The sequence below is a fragment of the Miscanthus floridulus genome, chromosome 4 (assembly GCF_019320115.1).
Source record: "Miscanthus floridulus cultivar M001 chromosome 4, ASM1932011v1, whole genome shotgun sequence".
NCBI lineage: Eukaryota > Viridiplantae > Streptophyta > Magnoliopsida > Poales > Poaceae > Miscanthus > Miscanthus floridulus.
The window spans coordinates 48,321,938-48,342,105 of NC_089583.1; the positions used below are offsets into that span (position 1 = coordinate 48,321,938).

At 49.4% G+C, this 20,168-nt stretch overlaps 1 protein-coding gene across 1 annotated transcript; it reads left to right on the forward strand.

Moving 5' to 3' along the window:
* Nucleotides 1-5,306: 5,306 nt before the first annotated feature.
* On the forward strand, nucleotides 5,307-6,350 carry LOC136551489 (ethylene-response factor C3-like). The gene has a single exon (XM_066543038.1). It carries the CDS (start codon nucleotides 5,339-5,341, stop codon nucleotides 6,107-6,109), a length of 771 nt encoding a protein of 256 aa, XP_066399135.1. The 5' UTR covers nucleotides 5,307-5,338; the 3' UTR covers nucleotides 6,110-6,350.
* Nucleotides 6,351-20,168: the final 13,818 nt, after the last annotated feature.

Here is a 20,168-nt window from a genome sequence, read left to right on the forward strand (position 1 = left end):
ATGACATCCGCCACCTTTTTAACTGGTGTTGACCTCACCATCGTCTTCCCGAGCACGCTTGCCCCTGTAATCGTCACGGCAATTACGCTGCTGATTACGTTGGTCGTGGTGGTCGTGGGAGTCGTTGCGCTGGTTGCAGCGGTCAAAATTGTCGTTCCGACCACGGTTGCCGCGGTAGTCGTCGCGGTGTGGGGGGGTGGTCAGAGCGTGGAACCCTTGCCGCTTCTTTGATAATTATTTTTTTAGCGTCGTCGGCATCTGCATATTTCTTAGCGGTGGCCAGGAGCACTGTAACCGATTCGGGCCTCTTGCACAGGAGCTTGTCCCTTAGGGCGTCGTGGAAGCGGAGGCCAGTGATGAAAGCCTCGATTGCCTCATTGTCGGAGATTGACGGGACCTTGATGCGCATCTCTGAGAAACGCCGGACGTACTCGCGCAGTGGCTCATCTTTCCGATCTCGAATCCGTTGCAGATCATATTTGTTTCCCAGTTGCTCGCAAGTTGCAATGAAATTGTCAATGAAAGCCTACTTGAGCTCTTGCCAAGAATCAAAGTAGTTCGCTGGCAAGCTGACCAGCCATTGGTGACCTGCATGGCCAACAGCGACTGGGAAGTAGTTAGACATGACGTGCTCGTCAGCCATGGCTGATCTGCACGTAGTTTTGTAGAGCATGACCCATAATTCGAGGTTCTCCTTGCCGTCGTACTTCTGAAGTTTCTCGAGCTTGAAGTTCTTGGACCATATGACTTGGCGAAGGTGCGGAGTAAACTGCTTTAGACCCGGTGGGCCGTGGGCAGTGTCATATTCCATACGGCGATAACTTTCGTGGGATGCTCGATCGTTGGCTCTCTGGTTGATGCGATCGCGCAAATCGCGTTCCCCGAGGTAGCGGCGGAGATCGTTATTGTCGTCACAGCGATCCCGGTTGCCATCCTGATTAACCCTGCGACCGTGGCGATTATCGCGGTTATCTCGGCGGTTGTCATCCCGAACGTCGCAGCGGTTGTCCTCCCGAACGTCGCGGCGGTTGTCCTCCCGACGGCGGTTGTCGTCCCGACCACCATCATGACTGCCGTTTCCGCCTTGATGGTTGTCTGATGGGTCATTGTTGCGCGAGCCACGTTGGTTGAGTGGCTGTGAGCGACTTGAGTATTGGCGGCTATGGCTTGACTCAACTGAAATGGATGGAGCCTAGGCTTGATTCACCATCTCTGCGGTCTGAGCCATAGCAGCCGTCAGATAAGCTTGTATATCATCATGAACTACCTGGGTTTCCGGGGTGTTGGGTAGCCGTTGCATTGTCGCCATGCGCGACAGCTATGTTGGCCCTTGGAGTTCTGAAGACTTGTTTGTCCCCCACCCTATCGAAAGCATTGTTGAGGTCGTGTGGTTGGACCCTTATGCGTCGTGCCTCCTCTTCTGCTTCAGCTTCGATTTGCCAGCGATTAAACCGGTCGATATTGCATGCCTCGCGTGCAATCCTTTCTTGTTCTGTTTCGCCAACTGCTGGCGGTTCGTCATTGCTGACAATGTTGATCAAACCACCTCACCTTGGTGGGAAAGACGGGAATTGTGGGAAACCCGAGGCGTGGTCTGGGATATCCAGATCGTATTCGACGCCTTCATCATCGTGATGCTAGAGCTTGGTGTGGAAGGAGGCATTAGATGCGATGCCAGACGAGGAGCTGGAGTCACCCTCTTGGACCATGTGGACGGATCCTTCTTGATAATCCTCAATCCGGATCATGTTAACGAAGTTGCTTGGCCTCGGCCGAGGCCGATGTACAAAACCCAGATCCGAGCAGCGTCGTATGTTATACGCGTAGTTGGAGGTAGCGTTTCGCAGGCCGTAGGGCTAGGCCTGGTAGTTCTCCATCAAGGCTTCGTACTCAGAGAGCCGGAGACCCATCGCGGAGGCTGGCCGGTGACGAGCGGAGTGCCCTTCAGGAGTAGATATGACCACGAGATCTGTACCAAGTCGTGCAGGATGACTGGCCCAAGCTGGTCGGGTAGATCTGTTGTGGGGTGCGATTACCTGCTCATTAGGTTGACTTTGAATCGTACTTACCAGAGCTAGGGTTTCAGCGAGTTTGGTGCCGACCCGATCGATGGAGTTGAGCAGGTCGGTGTTGTCAATCTGCTTCCCTTTGTAGCGAGGAAGCGGATGATGGGTTGTCGGCGTGGCTGAAGGTGATGTGGGCGTGGTCGGAGCTAGATGTACCATGGTCGGAGCCAGATCCATCGTGGTCGGAGCCATATCCGTCGTGGTCGGAGCCATATCCACCGTGGTCGGAGCCGTAGCCGATGCAGGTGAGGCAGTGGTCAGCACAGACTGAATCCACGCCTCCTCCGTGGTCATGGCGATGAAGTCGTCGGAGCCGGTGGTCCAGGTGATCTGGCCAACGGTGAACGTGAGGCCGTTCGACGTAGCCATGGAGCCGGAGATGATGACCATCTTGTTTGCTTGGAGAGCAGTATGCACACCCCCTACTTGGCGCGCCACTATCGACGAAATATGGTCGATAGTCTACCTAGGGGTATGCCCAAGGTAGTAGATTGTCGGCAGATAGATACGCAAGCCACAAACAAGACGGTGACGCAAGACAGACACGAGGTTTTATCCAGGTTTGGCCGCCAAGAAGGCGTAATACCTACGTTCTACGTCTGATTGTATTGTTGTATGTCAATGAGAGATGATTTTTAGAGGGGTCCCCTGCCCGCCTTATATAGTCCGGGGGCAGGGTTACAGATCTGGAAACTAATCCTAGCTAGTTACAATTGCCATATGTGGCCGGATAAGGATTCATATTCTAACCGATCAGGATCTTGCTTGATCGCCAAATCTGCCTTGACTCCTTGCACGGGACTCTGAACAGGTTGGCCGAGCCGCGCGTCGTCTTTTGGTGGACCGGACCCACCGATCCGGGCCAGCCCAAGCCTAGCCGTAAGGGTACAGGGGTTAATACCCCCACACACCTGGACGCTCCATAGGGGAAAATTCCCTTTGCCCAGCTTCTCGGTGACGGGACAACCGATCAGAGAGAACGATTGTTGAAGCGTGGAAGAGGAAGCCATTGAGAATATTGTGGACTAACCTAGCTCTGATTACTATGTGAAAATGGTTGGAACATGATGCCCTATCAGGCTCACGGCTTCGTGTTAATATAGCCAGGAAGAGCCCCTGGCGCGGTGGTACAACTTGTATAACAAGAAGAAGCTAACTACTTTGGTAACTCTAGATTACATCACAAGATTACATCAATCAGGAGATACATATCCTATCTAACCGAAGCCGTGATACTTTTCTTCACCCGCAATCCAAGCCTGAGCGCACAACTAATCTTTATGAGATATCAATCAACCAGATATTACGGTCATGTGATCCTATTGAATATTCTTAACAAACAGTAGCTATGTCTTTCAAATGCTCAAACACATGCACCACAGGAACACATATGTATACACTTACAACTATGAATGAACACGCACCAAGACATCACATGATTAGCGTAGGTCGCCACACGCGTCTCGCTTTTAATAATTAATTAGGAACATTATCGTCTACTACCACTGAGTAAATACTCGTATTAATTAAAACACACATGGTCTTAGCAATAGGATTTGATCTAGTATAATGGAAGGGACGAACTATATATTATGTGTTTAGGTTCTCGTGTGTTTTTAGCTTTCAAGAGCACTGTTAAAATGGGAAATTTTAACTATATGTTGAGGTTAGTCTCTTTATTTATTTGATTTGAGTCGTTAGTCATGCGGGACAAGAACTACTTAAATAAACTAGTAAAAGACTAGGCGTTGCATGCTACTCCTACTAGCTATAGCTAGTATAATTAGCTCCTGTGTTTTAGCTAGATTATTGTAAGAGCGGTGTGTTCATACAAAACCACTATTTTTACCAGCTGGGCAGCCTTATTAGCTTTTACTTGGACATCGTTGTCACCTACCATAGTCCAACCGAAGACAATCGGTAGTGGTTGGCATTTGTTTGTTTCTTTAATTTTCTTCCCTTCAAAATCAATCAAATTTGATTCAGCACGCATGTCTTGCATATAAGTCTTTCCCTTCCACTTGTACACAGTCATACGCATGGGATGTTTGGTTTGAGTATAACACCTCTACAGTCGCGAGTCGAATGGTGTGCCATCTATGAATTATGGTCATATGAAACTATTTCTCATTATTAAGTTAGCCATCCGCTTCTGACGAAAAACGTTAACCACCTACCTGTAAGGATCAATTTATTCTATTTTTCTTCGCCACGAAAATGTTAACCATCTGACAATGAGGGCCGATTCATTCTATTTCCAATAACATTAAAAATGTGAAGCAAGAAGGTGATTGATCACCGAATTCTCAAAACCAAACATGCCCATGTCCTTTCGTTTTAATTTTCATTATTCATCTAAACATATACAGCTTAGCCATTCTTGTTATATTTTGGAACCAATACAAACGCATGAACAGAGAAACTACAAACACATTAGTCGAAATAAAATAACAAATCAAACCATATTGAATCGATCTAATAGTTGGAGAGAGGGTAGCCGATGGGGCTTCAGCTTAATTTAAACTAAAACCTTTTGGATACTCATTTAATTTTCTGAATTTTGGCAGGGCATGAAGAAAAATAATGTATAGATAGTCCTTTGCTAGTATCACTATACACTGCACCGCAATAAATAAGCTGCCGGAGTACAACCACCATCACCATCAGTGGGGCCTTGTTTATATTACCTTAAAGTTCCAAGTTTTTTCACTCTTTCTTTATCACATCAATTTTTAGACACATGCATAGAGTATTAAATGTAGGTAAAAAAAGTAATTAATTGCACAGTTTGATTGTAAATCACGAGACGAATCTTTTGAAGCCTAATTAATCCATGATCAGATAAAATTTGTCAAATAAAAACGATACGTACTACAGTATCCAGATTGCAAAAATTTACAATCAAGCTAGGCCCTGGATGAAAATGTGGAAGGCAGCAGGAAGCAGCAGCTGGAACTGGAAAACAGCAGCTGGAACTGGAAAACAGGGGCAGTGACGCCAGCGGAGCTTGTCTTATCCCGCCGCCCTACGTCACACGAGAGAGGGGGCGTGGTCACGTGCCCCCCAGCGCGCTGCCTCTTCGCTCGATCCTGCGGGCCCCACTGAGGCTGTCCACATCACCCTCGGCATCCAAAGACTAGTCAAATTCAGACGGTTCAATCTATTCCCCCAGGTGCAGGTATGTCCTATAAAAGCCGCCCGCATTCGCCTTGCCTCTAATTCGCATCGATCACACTACCTAGTAACTTGACACAAACAGAGCACTACCTATCATGGAGCAGTACGCCTCCTACATGTTTAGCGGCAGCATGCATAGCTACGGCGGCGGCGGCGCCATGGCCAGGGACGCGGCGTTGGACACCGGCGGGGACGACATGCAGCGTCTGCTCAACGAGCTGATGCTCGACATGGCCGCCGAGTCCGGCTCCTTCTCCGACGACATGGAGGCGGCCTCCTCCGAGTCCTCGTCGTCCGCCTGCTCGGCCAACAGCCAGGCGGCCAGCCGGCGGCCGCAGCAGCCGGACGGCGACCGCACCACCAGCGATAACAACAAGGGTTCCAAGAAGCAGCAGCAGCCCTTCATCGGCGTGCGCAAGCGTCCCTGGGGCAAGTTCGCGGCCGAGATCCGCGACTCCACGCGCAAGGGCGCCCGTGTGTGGCTGGGCACCTTCGACAGCCCCGAGGCCGCCGCGATGGCCTACGACCAGGCCGCCTTCTCCGTGCGCGGCGCCGCCGCCGTGCTCAATTTCCCCGTGGAGCGCGTGCAGGAGTCGGTGCGCGCGCTGGCGCTCTCCTCCGCCGCCCCTGCCGCGGGCGGCTCCCCTGTCCTGGCGCTCAAGCGCCGCCACTCCATACGCAAGCGCTCCCCGAACAAGAACAAGAAGCAGCAGCAGCAACAGGTGGCCGTGGCCGTGGCCGCCGCACCACAGCAGCAGCCGCAGCCCAGCCGCCGTGCCCCTGGCAGCGTTGTGGAGCTGGAGGACCTCGGCGCCGATTACCTTGACGAGCTCCTCCGGGTGTCGTCCGAGTTCCATTGGCAATAATCCATAGCGAATGAATGGCGGTCGGGCAAGTGCAACGTGCAAGCGAAGCGAGGTTTAGCTGTGGATCGAGTTCAGTTGTCATCAGAATTCAGAAAGCATGCAGATTGCAGAGCACTCCTGCCCTGCCCTGTCCTCGCTCGCCAATTGCGAGATCGACGACAACTTGTGCTCATCTTTTTCTTGGATATATATTCGCTTGTGTTTAATCTGTACCGGCCCCACCACCGGTCTGTTGCTTCAGTTTTCCTGTGTCAATTTTCTCAATACAAACTAGTTAAACGCTAATACATACTCACCTCTATAAATACAAGTATGCACGTATACTTTACTCCTCTAAAAAAAATTAAGCTCTTTAGAATAAATTTAATAATTAACAAAGTCACCGTAATATGTCCGAGTACGAGAAACTAACTAGTTGAGCTACTTTCTGTTTGCTTTCTTTTCTTGAGCTCGCGAGGGATTTGGCATTTTGGCTTCAACCTTTTCAAATATTTATTTTTTGAACAAACATGAGAGTTACCCCCTACTTGCAATACAATACAAGAAAAAACCGACAGTTTACATCAGGAAACAAAAAAAGGTGAGAAAGTAAGAGATCTGCAAGATTACAAATAAACCTCCATTGCTCAAACAAAGGGTAATAACCTTTCAAGTGATTTTTCTATATATTTTATCCTTTAAAAAAACTGTGATATTATATATAGAGCGTGGCAGCCATGAACCAGTACTGATAGCAATATTTTAACAATCTGAGAGGCATTACATATGTCGGGTCCAACTCGGTGTAGACCAACACAAATCGCCGTGGCACAAGCAAATTTGCCTAGGTGCACATGCCAAAATTTTTTGTTTTACATGCATCAGTATGATATGTGCAGTCTTCATCCTATACACAATCAAAGACCATCTTTTATTGTCAAAAAAAAGAAGAAGACCATCTTCGGGCATTGTTGTGCAATTAAAAAAAGCTGGCCCCTTGCTTGTTATGCTAGTATGAGCAATTCGGAAGCTTCCATGGATGGCCTGATGGGCCCTGGGGTTCCGTTGGTTGAAGATATGGACCCAGTTTACGTACATATATGTATGTACATGCGGCTCCGGAATCCAGGGGCAACGACCCATAACATAATGTTTGATTATATTATAATATTAGATCTATGATAGCGATGCAACCGTATATTATGGGGTATATATTTCATTTAATTGCACGAGGCACAGTGCATATATATAAGGATATAGATGAAGGATCCGACCCAGTGTCCTCTGGATCTGTCTCACTCTGTCCTCATGTCAGCCCCCACGTAGCATCTGGCTGACTATGTACATGGTCAGTGGTGGCGTCCGACAAGCAAACTAGCAAAGCAACCAAGAATCCTTCCAACCTTTTTCTTCTCCCTGCATTCTCTTCGTCAATGTATCGTAAACTATAATAATGCAATGTCTTGTTTTGTTTGTTTGACCTCCATGGACGAGAGAAGGAAAAAAAAGCGTGTTACTGCTGATCAAATTTACTTCTTTTTTTATTTACGTAATTTTGCAACAGGTAGGTCGACCGGAGGACGGAGGTATATGTATGCGTGGTCTCGTTCTCGTGACAGATCACTACCAGATTAGTGGAGTTCTCCTGGTGCCCGTAACACTGCCGCTCAAAATTACTCCGTCGGGGGTATTTAATCGGGAAATTGTGTGATGCTCCTCCGAGCGTTTACTCCTTACGCACTAGGGGAAAGTGGAGTTCCATGTCCGTTTCATAAATCCGGAGTTCTCAATGAACCCGGTTTTCTGTAAAAACTTGGCCCAGCAGAACGGCATAGTAACAATGCGCGCTTCCTGGGCCAACCCAGTTACGTGATGGTAGGCCGGGGCAACGATCCGGTCCCTGATCGAAAGACCTGGCCAAGGTGGAGACACAGTCCGACTTTGACTTCCTTTTCCGACAAGAGATACGCAGGACCTCTGCTCACGACCCTTACCCGACCGACACGGTCGGGACCGACTGGGAACGACCGACCGGGGACGCCCGCTCGGTGAGGGCCCTGGGATCAGATGGAGCAGATAAGGTAAGGTGTTCAAGTCAAACGCCATACTGAGAACCATACCCTGCCATACCCTGCGCACCTTCAGGACGGTGCCATCAGGTCATGCTAGACGTGCACTATGCAACATTCCAGGCGTATCAGAGTACAAACAGTATTGTAGGCGTCGACGTTTGCCGTACCAGGCGAACACGGTAGACCCTGCCATAAATGTCTAACATAAACAGTATTGTGGGCACCGACGACCGTCTTGTACCCGACAGCGTGGGCAACAAGACTAGGTAGCACACGTATCCCTTCTCTCTTTCTCTGACTTGTAAGGTCATCCCCTTCAAACTATAAAAGGGGATGCGCTCTCTCCTCTCTAGAGGGAGACTCTTTGGCTCTCCAGAAGAAAGAGAACTCGAATAAGCTCAATAGCTCTAGAACTCTAAAGCTATAAAGAGCATACACTCCAATACTCTGCGCACGTTAGAGCCCCCGTCACTCTCGGCCCTTCGGTCCAGAGTCCGACCGGGTCTTTAACACCCCCGTCTTATTCCTATTCGTTTGTAACCCCACAACAAACTTCGAGCACCTAGGCTCAGGAATAAAGTCTCCGAACGACCGAAACTGGACGTAGGGCACGTTGCCTGAACCAGTATAAATTCTGTGTCATTGAGTGCTAGGCCACATCTGATAACAACGCGCGACAAAACTACAAATATTTACTTGTTGGTCACTTTTCGCACCGACAGTTGGCGGCGTCCGTGGGGAAAGACGCCGTGCGTTCACGCTTTTGGTCTTCGGATGGCTCACCTTTCCATCATATTCAGCATGGTAGGCTCAAGCGATACGATTCGCCTTGGCTAGCTAGAGTTTTCCGCGCTCCCACCTGTTGGGATGTGGGTTCCTCCCATCTTCCAGCCGCCCCAGACTTTTCTCTTCGGGAGTCTGGACTTCGGCACTAACTAGCTCGGCGTATTGTGCCTCCACGAGGAGGTGCTTGTCCCGGCGTCCTTTGGAGAAGGAGCGCTCTCCACTGGCCCCGGGCCACTCGACGACCTCAACATCGAGACACTCGCGCTTTACCTCGAGCCCATTCTGGGCTCAAGCTCCAGGTAAGGAACGTACATGCTGTTCTTTACTGGTCATTTTACACCTTCCGCCGACTCTCCGGAGGGACCCTGTTGTCTCTACCGCGACTATCGAGCAACTGATTCCCCTACAGCCTCGCGTCCTCCACGGACGCGTATGCACGAGGGCTCTGAAGGATGCTGACGCCGCCCCCTCTCACATCTGAGTTCGTGGGGATGGCGGGCTACGCTCCCACCTCCTTTCATGACCTCATCGATGATGAGGTCGAAAGCGACGGCTCTAGCAACAGCGATGCCGTGGCACCTGGCCACCCTCTGTCCTAGGAGTGCACTATGGTGGACGCTCTAGGACAGCCACCGATGGTTGCGGAGTCTCTACAGACTCACACTCCTCTGGACCCTCGTGTGGAGGCCCTCGTACGTGCGTAGAGGCACAGCGAGGAGTTATGACAAAGGCGACAGAGCCAGTTGCCACCTGTGCTGGCGCACTCAGTGCAGCACTGCTGCACCATGCACACGTAAACCGATGAGCGACGCCCGGTGTCATGCCTGTCAGGTCCAACGCAACATCCTAGACGGAGGGAACAACCCTCCTCATTTCGCTCGAGCTAGCCAGAATATCGCTGCTGCGGCGATGCTTCTATGTGGCATCCCTAAGCCTATGGACCCATAGGAACGGGCAATCCACCGGAACCTCCGGGCGTTGGTGGAGACCACCACCATTTAGCAGGCGGAGAGCTCCATGTCATGACACCGGCTCGCGGTCTCATGCCCCACCAGGGGACTAGGCCACACCAGTCGAATCGCTCTATCCACTCGCCACTACAGTTGTTGGGAGTGGGGCCGGAGGCCGTGGCTGCACTACATCCCGACACGGCGCCCGTTCCACATCGAACACCTGTGCACGAATGTCTTGGGCCAAACCATGGTGCTCGCAGCGTCATCAACAATCGATGCCATGCTCAGCACGATGATGACGTCTATTGAGTTGCGGCGAGAGCAGGCGGCGCAAATCTTAGCCTGACCATCGAGGAGTGTGGGGACACGCACCCTAGGCATGGCGACCGACCAAACTGACTGTAGCCCCTACCCGAACGGCTTGGGGCCATGGGCCTTTGGTCGTCGCATCCAGAGAGTGCCAATCCCACAGCGCTTCCGTCCACCCACCAACATCACCAGATACACCGGGGAGACCAACTCGGGTATATGGCTTGAAGACTTCTAGCTTGCCTACCGAGCCGGAGGAGTGGATGATGACCACTTCATCATCCAGTACCTCCCCATCTGCGTGGGGGAACATGTTCGAGCGTGACTCGAATTCGTTTTGCCCAACAACATCCGTGATTGGGCAGATCTCAAGAGAGTCTTTGTCGGTAATTTCTAGGGGACATATGTCCATCCTAGGAATTTCTAGGACCTCAAGAGCTGCCAGCAGGAGCCCAATGGGTCGATTACATCTATAGGTTCTCGAAGCGGTGCAACTCCCTTCCTAATTTCATCGACGCGGATGTCATCAGTGCATTCCTCTCTGGGACAACCTATGAGTCCTTGATCCACAAGCTCAGCTATGTGAAGCCTCGGACCACCCGTGACCTGCTCGACATCGCCACAAACCACGCCTTCAGCGAGGAGGCGGTTGGGGCGGTCTTCAGTGGCGGTCGTGATAGGGGCAAGGCCAAGTGCGAGGACCAAGGTGAAGGCCTCTCCACACAAAGGGGCAAGAAGAACAAGAAGGATCGGCACCGACCGGTCAACCCAGCCTTGGTCGCCGCGACCGATCGTGCGAGCATGTAGCCCCAACATGGCTAGCTCGACCACTTCGATAAGCTCATGGAGAGTCCATGCACCAACCATGCCTACCCCATCAAGCACCTCTACAGGAAAGGAGGCACGACAGGCAAGGATGATGACAACTTCCTCGACCCCGAGGAATGCCTCATGATCTTTGGGGGATCTGACGTCATCCGCTCCAAGCGCTAGCACAAGGTACGCTATAGAGACATGCGCCACCGAATCGGTTATCCCCTCTTTCCTTAGCTGGTCAGACTCCTCGATCACTTTTGATCAGAGAGACCATCCTTCCCATGTTGCCAAACCGGGTCGCTACCCGCTCGTTGTCGACCCCATCGTCCGCAAGAAGCACCTCACTAAGGTGCTGATGGACGAAGGCAGCTACCTCAACATCCTCTATGTCGACACCCTTGACGCCATGCGCATCCCCCGGTCGGAGCTCCGCCCAATGAGCTCTCCCTTCCATGGCGTGATCCCTGGGACATAGGCGTACCCACCCATCACATTTGGTGACCGAGCTAACTTTCACTCAGAGGTCCTCACCTTCGAGGTGGTGGACTTTCTAGGGTCCTACCACACCATCTTAGGGTGGCCATGCTATGCCAAGTTCATGACCATCCCCAACTACACCATCCTCAAGTTGAAGATGCTGGGACCGAACGGTGTCATCACCGTGGGTAGCAGCTTTTTGCATGCCTATACGTGCGACCACGAGCATTACGAGCTCGCCATTTCTGTCATCAACTCCACCGAGCTCCTAGAGCTTAGGAATTCGTCGACTCCAATAGTCCCTAACTGCAGCGAGCTGACCTCCTCGGGTGCCTTCCACCCGACCAAGGAAACCATGGCAGTGGGGATCGACCCCACTGACCCGACCAAGACAGTGCGGATTGGGACCAAGCTCCTAGCCAAATAGGAGAGCGAGCTTGCCAACTTCCTACGTGCCAATTGCAATGTCTTCGCATAGAAACCTTCTAACATGTTGAGCATACCAAGGGAGGTCACCGAGCATGCACTACGCCTTGTCTTGGGCTCAAAGCCCACCAAGCAACGCCTGCGTTGCTTTGATGACGAGAGGCGTAGGGCCATAGGTGAGGAGATTGCCAAACTCCTAACAGCCGGATTCATCAAAGAGGTATACCACTCCGACTAGCTAGCCAATCCTGTTCTTGTTAAAAAGAAGACTGGGAAATGGAGAATGTGTGTCGATTATACTGGCCTCAACAAGGCATGTCCAAAGGACCATTTTCCTTTGCCATGCATAGACTAGATAATTGACTCACAGATCACGATGAAAGAGTCTGACCAGGTCATGACTTCATTCATCACTCCGTATGGTTTGTACTATTATGTAACCATGCCTTTTGGTCTAAAAAACACCGGCGCCACCTATCAACGGTGCATGCAGTGGTGCTTTGTCGACCAAATCGACCCGCCCAACCAGCTTGACCAAGTCGAGCGACCGAAACCAACAATCACCGTCTATGTAGATGATATAGTGGTGAAAACAGCTCAAGCCAGCGACCTGATCACAAACTTGGCCGCAACATTCACGAACCTCCGAAGGTTCAGCGTCAAATTGAATCCCAAAAAATGTGTCTTCGGGGTTCCAAAGGGGAAGCTGCTTGGATACATTATGTTCAAGCATGGCATCGAAGCCAACCCCAAAAAAAATCACGACCATCTCCAACATGGGCCCTATATGCAACATCAAGGGCGTATAGAGGCTCACCGGCTATTTGGTTGCCCTAAGCTAGTTCATCTCCTGACTAGGTGAACGGGGATGTCTCTCTACAAACTTCTCAAGAAGACAGACGCATTTATTTAGATAGAGGAGGCCTCTCTACAAACCTCTCTACATCGTGGCAAGCAACCATGTTGTGAGCGCCATCCTTGTCGTTGAGAGGGAGGAGTCGGGACACCCCCTGAAGGTCCAGCGACCAATATACTTCATCGATGATGTACTCACCAATGCCAAGGTTTGATACCGCTAGGTTCAGAAGCTTCGATACGCCATGCTGATGGTGACCTAGAAGCTCCTACACTACTTCACCGACCACAAAGTCATGGTCGTCACTTCGTAGCCGCTCGGAGACATCGTCTGCAACCATGATGCCTTGGGATGGATCTCCAAGTGGGCTCTCAAGCTCATGGGTCATGACATCAGTTATATCCCACGCACCACTATTGATGAGGACATCGCCAAGATGGAGTCGAGGACGACTCTAATTCGAGAAGGGGAGGATGATGAGGACATCGCCACGCTGGACACACCGACGCCATGGTCTTCCCCAAGTTGCAATTCGTTCCCAACTCAGCTGCCACGTCGCCCTCGGATTCAGCAGACACGTCGTCACTGTTTCGGTCATAACTTTCTCATACGACATCGAAACAGGCCGTTCTTGGATGCATTGGAAAGGGGACGACGACGCCGTCGTTTTGGATCTAGTCCCAGCTCCAGAAGGTCCGTGGATCAATCTGTGTAACCATGGCAAGGTGCTGCGTCACCGATTTGGGCCAACTTGGCCATGTATCGTGTCGGGCCTTAAGCCCAAGTTGTGGGCGCCCAACCCCTAGCCATCCCCAACCCTAGGTCGAGTCTTAGACTGTAAACACAGCCACCGCCGCTGCTACACAATTGGGTTTTTGTTTAGAGTTTAGTTTTCCATTGAGAAACTGAATCGTTCATTGTAACTGTGGTGACAAATCCTTTTACAGTGATCCAGGGCCCCCGTTCTTGATCTCCTCCACCTTGTCAATTAGTCCTTTGGAACCGAGTTCTTGAATCCTCTATTGATATTCGCGTCATTCATATTTGCAATTTCAGATTGCGTGTTTTACCTTCTTGCTTGTGCTCTTCAATTCGCTTACAGGAAAAGCCTTCTTGGCAAGGTCAATAAAGTTGTGCTTGGTTGATAACCAACGGAGCAATGGTGTAACGGTTGCAGGGTTCGAATCGCGTCTAATTTGAAGCCGGATTGCCAACGTCGAGATCTCCACAAAATTGAACTTACCAGCTACCTCTCGGAAGATCGGGCCTGTACTCATCAATTGGTATCAGAGATTTCAGGTTTACCACGAGGTATAATCTCGTTTGCCTTAGATTCATATTTGTTCATTACCTAGAGTCCACAAAAGCCCAAAAATATTTCAATTTCCGCTGTCCTATCGCCCTTTGTGCCTTTGCAATTTCGTTTCAGATTCATGTTGTTGAGTTTGTGTCCGTGGTCGAGTCTTGTTGCTGGTTTAGGATTGTGTTCGTAGTCGTAGTTCAATCGCCCGTTGCTGTGATTTTTGTTTTCCACCGCTATCCCATCCACCGTTCCCAAACAACAAGTCGAAGCCACCACATTACTCGACTTGCCCCGCTAGCCGCCTTGTGTAACTTCTTGCCACCGCGCAAACTCTAGATAGGTTGCCAGCCGCTCTTATTTTGCCTGCATCGCAGCCCTCCTTACATCATTAGGCGAATACCTACATCCTGTGATCAGTGTTAGGGACGCTTTACCCTAACTGCCGCCGCCGTGTTGTGCCTCCCGAAAAACATACCTTGAGATACCTTCGGTAAAACAGGCATAACTTATCGCTCGTTTATCAGAAAAATCTAAAATTTTTACAGCAGCTTCTTGACACCATTTGGAGCTGACCCAAACTTGGCTATGCCCTGTTTGGTTTCATCAGAATTGCCAAAAAATTTGGGAAAATATAGAAAAAAATTGTCAAAGTTTTTGCATGCTTTTCAGAGCACATGCTGAATTTCTGTAGACCACATCCCACCTTAGTTGTAGGTGCCAATTTTTGTGGTTGCATCTTTTGTGATCCTTGTTCAGAGAAAAGTATATAAAAAAATAGTGAAAAAAATAAAAAAAAGATTGTTTCCTACTAGTGCCTTTTGGAAAAATCTAGGAAAAAATTTTAGGAAAAAAGGAGAAGTCCGGGCTATTTGCTTATTCTGTGAGTTCTTTCGATCGTCCTTTGTTTTCACCTTGTTGCGCTACGTCTTGACACGTCTTAGCCAGCACCTATGATTTGTACTTTAGATCCGGATTGAACAATCGTTACTCTGCACTCGTTAATTGCTAATCCTTGGTATCATATTGTGTGCCTACCCATAGCTCCACATATTCTTCTGTCAGCACAGGTTCATCTTGCAACTGTTACCCATGCTCAACAACAGATTGCTTTGCCACTTTAGTTTTGCTCCTATTTGGCGTTGGTAAGAATACAGGCAAGACGGTGGTAAGCCACTTGTGATTTTGCATTCCACTTTCACCACCACCACTTGTTTCCTTTTAGTTGATAGGGATAATACTTTGGTGTTGTCTTTTTCTATCTTCTAACCATGGCAGGAACTCCAACGGACTTCAATGAGTGCGTGTCCAAGGGCGAGCTTACAACGTTCATGACTGAACAACGCAATCTTATGACTGAGCTGATGCGCAATGTGAACAATCTGGTCACCCGCATTGAATAGCTTGAGCAATGCCCTCCACCTTATCGTGCTGATGATGAAGATACGGATGCTTTTGGTGATGAAGATGCGTATGCTGACGGTGGTGCCCGTCGCCGCCTCAACTTCAATCGTCGTGGTATGGAAGGTAATAATGATCCTTTTGCTAAAATTAAATTTAGTCTACCTCCTTTTGCTGGTAATGTTGATCCAGAGGCATATTTAGATTGGGAGCTTGCTATTCAACAAAAATTTAATTCTCATAATGTTCCTGCTGAGCATAGAGTTAGACTTGCTACTAGTGAGTTTACTAATTTTGCTTTGTTCTGGTGGAGTGATCTTTGCAATGCCAATAATGCTGCTGCTGTGCCTCAAACTTGGAATGTTTTAAAGCAACGTATGAAATCTCGTTTTGTTCCTCCTTATTACCAACATGATTTACGTTTGAAACTACAAACTTTAAAACAAGGTGATAAAGGAGTACAAGCATACTATCAAGAATTGCTTATTGGTTTAGCACGTTGTGGTATAAATGAAGATGATCATGATGCTAGTGCTAGATTTTTTGGTGGTTTAAACCATGATATACAGAACATACTTGATTACAAAGAATGGCGCAATTTTTCCCAATTGTATCATCTTGCTATTAAGGCAGAACGAGAAGTACAGGGACGCAAAGAACACCAGCCTTTCAGGTCTAACAATGGGAGGAATTTTCAGCAGTGTTTCGAGCCGGAGACGCCCAAGCTTCCTATTGCACCACAACCATCTACACCTCCATTTTCTTCCGGGGTAAGTAAATTGTCTAATGTGCAGTTTCCACAGCTGAAGAAAGGTGGCACTCCGGGTGCTTCTACTAGCTCCTCCTCATCCAGCTCTAAAATCATTTGCCACCGATGCAAAGGCATGGGACATGTCATGAAGGATTGCCCTAGTTGTCGTGCTTTCATTGCTACCGAGGATGGATATGTAAGTGCTAGTGATGTTGAAGATGATTTAGCCCTTGCTGCTAACATTGATGCAGATCCCACCAAGGGCGATCAAGACAAGGAGGCCATCACCATTGACTCCGTGACTGCTACCGTGGACTACCCTAGCCTTCTTGTGCAGCGTGTGTTGAGTACATATGTGGGACATGAAGAAGAGATGAAGATCCAACGCCACAATTTGTTCCACATGTATCTCATTATGCAGGGTTGTCGTGTTCTCACTATCATTGATAGCGGGAGTTGCAATAACTTGGTGAGTTCAGATTTGGTTGACAAGCTTGGCTTGACCACACGACAACATTCGTATCCATATAAACTTCAATGGTTCAATAATAGTGGTAAGACTAAGGTAACTAAATCAGCACGCATTAGCTTTTTCACAGGCTCTTATCATGGTACTACTGATTTTGATATTGTCCCTATGCAAGCTTGCTCCATTTTATTAGGTCGCCCATGGGAATTTGATAATGATGCTTTACACCATGGTAGAACTAATACATACACTATCATACATAAGGACAAGAAAATTACATTGCTGCCTTTGTCTCCTACGGATATTATTAAACATGCTAATAAGATCAAAAATAAACCTCCAACAGACATTGCTAAAAATAATGGGATTAAGTTAAAAGGAGGTGCTTTTCTTGCTACAACTTCTGCTACTACTGAGTTATGTGATAATCCTGATGCACCATGTTATACTATGTTTTGTCAACCTTTTATGTCTGGTGCATTGCCTGCTGTCACTAACCTTTTGCAGGAGTTTGCTGATGATGGGATGGAGTCGAGGACGACTCCAATTCTAGAAGGAGGGGATGATGAGGACATAGCCAAGATGGAGTCGAGGACGACTCCAATTCGAGAAGGGGAGGATGATGAGGACATCGCCACGCTGGACACACCGACGCCATGGTCTTCCCCAAGTTGCAATTCGTTCCCAACTCAGCTGCCACGTCGCCCTTGGATTCAGCAGACACGTCGTCACTGTTTCGGTCATAACTTTCTCATACGACATCGAAACGGGCCGTTCTTGGATGCGTTGGAAAGGGGACGACGACGCCGTCATTTTGGATCTGGTCCCAGCTCTAGAAGGTCCGTGGATCATTCTGTGTGACTACAGAAAGGTGCTGCATCACCGATTTGGGCCAACTTGGCCATGTATCGTGTCGGGCCTTAAGCCCAAGTTGTGGGCACCCAACCCCTGGCCGTCCCCAATCCTAGGTCGAGTCTTAGACTATAAACACAGCCACCGCCGCTACTACACAATTGGGTTTTTATTTAGAGTTTAGTTTTCCATCGAGAAACTGAATCGTTCATTGTAACTGTGGTGACAAATCCTTTTACAGTGATCCAGGGCCCCTGTTCTTGATCTCCTCCACTGTGTCGATTAGTCCTTTGGAACCGAGTTCTTGAATCCTCTATTGATATTCACGTCATTCATATTTGCAATTTCAGATTGCGTGTTTTACCTTCTTGCTTGTGCTCTTCGATTTGCTTGCAGGAAAAGCCTTCTTGGCGAGGTCAATCAAGTTGTGCTTGGTTGATAACCAATGGAGCAGTGGTGTAATGGTTGCAGGGTTCGAATCACGTCTGATTTGAAGCCGGATCGCCAACATCGAGATCTCCACAAAATCGAACTTACCGGCTACCTCTTGGAAGATCGGGCCTGTACTCATCAACTATTAAGTCTTAGGCTCTCGCCAACTTCATCACCAAATGGACTGAAGTCTAGCTCTTAGCCCCGGACATCACCCACGAGTACTAGACGATGTACTTCGATGGGTCGGTCATGGTGCTTGGCTCAGGGGCTGGATTGGTTCTGATCTCCCCTGATGGGAGCAGGCTCCGCTACGTGATCTGTCTCCATTTCTCAGCCTCAAACAACATCACGGAGTACGAGGCCCTCATCAACAGATTAGTGCATCGCTGTTGAGCTCGACGCCACATGACTATATGTCCACGGTGACTCGGAGTTGGTCATTGATCAAGTCATGAAGGAGTCCTCCTGCAAGAGCCCTCTCATGGTGGAGTACTACTAGGAGGTGCGTAGGCTCGAGGACAAATTCTGAGGGATCAAACTGCATCATGTCCGCCAAAAGGACAATGATGCCACTGATTTTCTCGCAAAATTGGTGGCCAAGCAGGCTTCATCTCTAGATGGGGTCTTCATCAATGATCTCCATAAGCCGTCTTCCCACGTTCGGGAGGATCTGATCCAAATGCACTCCAACACCAATCTAGCACTCGGGGGCTCCGACCTCCCGACGTGCCTCGACCCCGACCAAGTGCTCGGGAGCTCTGCCCTTGGCACCTTCGTGCCAACATCGCCCACCAACATCAACATGATGACACTCGATCCGGTTGACTGGAGAGCACCTTTGCTTGCCTACTACCTCAAGGAGGTTCTCCCACCGGAAAGGACTGAAGCATGACAAATCGCTCGACACGCCAAGATGTTCATCGCCATTGGTGATGAAATTTACAAGCGGAGCCCGTCGGGAGTACTCATGAAGTGCATCCCGACTGACCAAGGGAAACAACTTCTTCTCGAAGTCCACGCCAAAATCTGTAGACATCACATGACCCCAAGGTCACTAGTCGGCAAAGCCTTTCGTCAAGGTTTTTACTGGCCCACCATGCTACAAGATGTAGAGGCGGTCATCCATAGGTGTGAGGGATGCTAGTTCTACGCTCAGCAAACTCATTTGCTGGCGTAGGAGCTCAAACCATCCCCATCACCTCGCTATTCACGGTCTGGGGCCTCGACATGGTCGGACCCCTCAAAAAGGCCCCTAAGCAGCTTCACTCACCTACTCATAGTAGTGGACAAGTTTACCAAGTGGATAGAGACGAAAGCCCATCACCAATATCCGCTCAGAAGAGGCGATCAAGTTCTTCCTTGACATCATCGATTAGTTTGGTGTTCCTAACTGTATCATCACCGACCATGAAACAAACTTCACCGGAAAGAAGTTCCTAGGACTTTTATGATGGATATGGCATCAGGATCGATTGGGCCTTGGTCGAACATCCACGTACTAATGGTCAGGTCGAGCAAGCCAATGGCATGGTCCTCCAAGGACTAAAGCCCCGCATCTTTGACTGACTCAATAAGTATGCCGGGCGATGGGTTGCAGAGGTCCCAGCGATGCTCTAGAGCCTAAGAATGACCTCGAACCGATCCACAGGATTCACAACTTTCTTCCTAGCCTACGAAGCTAAAGCAGTGTTTCCCTCCAACCTCAATCATGGCGCCCCGAGAGTGAAGGCCTTCGACCGAGCTCGAGCCACGGAGGCTCAGCAGGACGCGATCGACCTACTCGAGGAGGCTCGTGAGACAACCATCATCTGCTCCACTCGCTACCAGTAAACTCTCCGCAGGTACCATGAAACAAAAATTAGGGGGAGGATCCTCGGGGTCGGTGATCTCGTACTTAGGAGAGCCCAGTCCACTAAGGACAAACATAAGCTCTCTCCACCATGGGAAGGCCCTACACGATGACCAAGGTGATCCGACCAGGCACCTATCGGCTGAAAGACGATAACGACAACATGCTCACCAACACATGGAACATCGAACAATTACGTCGTTTCTTCCCCTAAAGCTCGATCTTACCATTTTTCCTTCCATTCAACGTTTGCTCCTACAGCGCCCTAGCCCAAGCACTCTTGGCCTAGGTCGCTCGGGAGTTCACAGGGGTGTGATACCACCCTCCT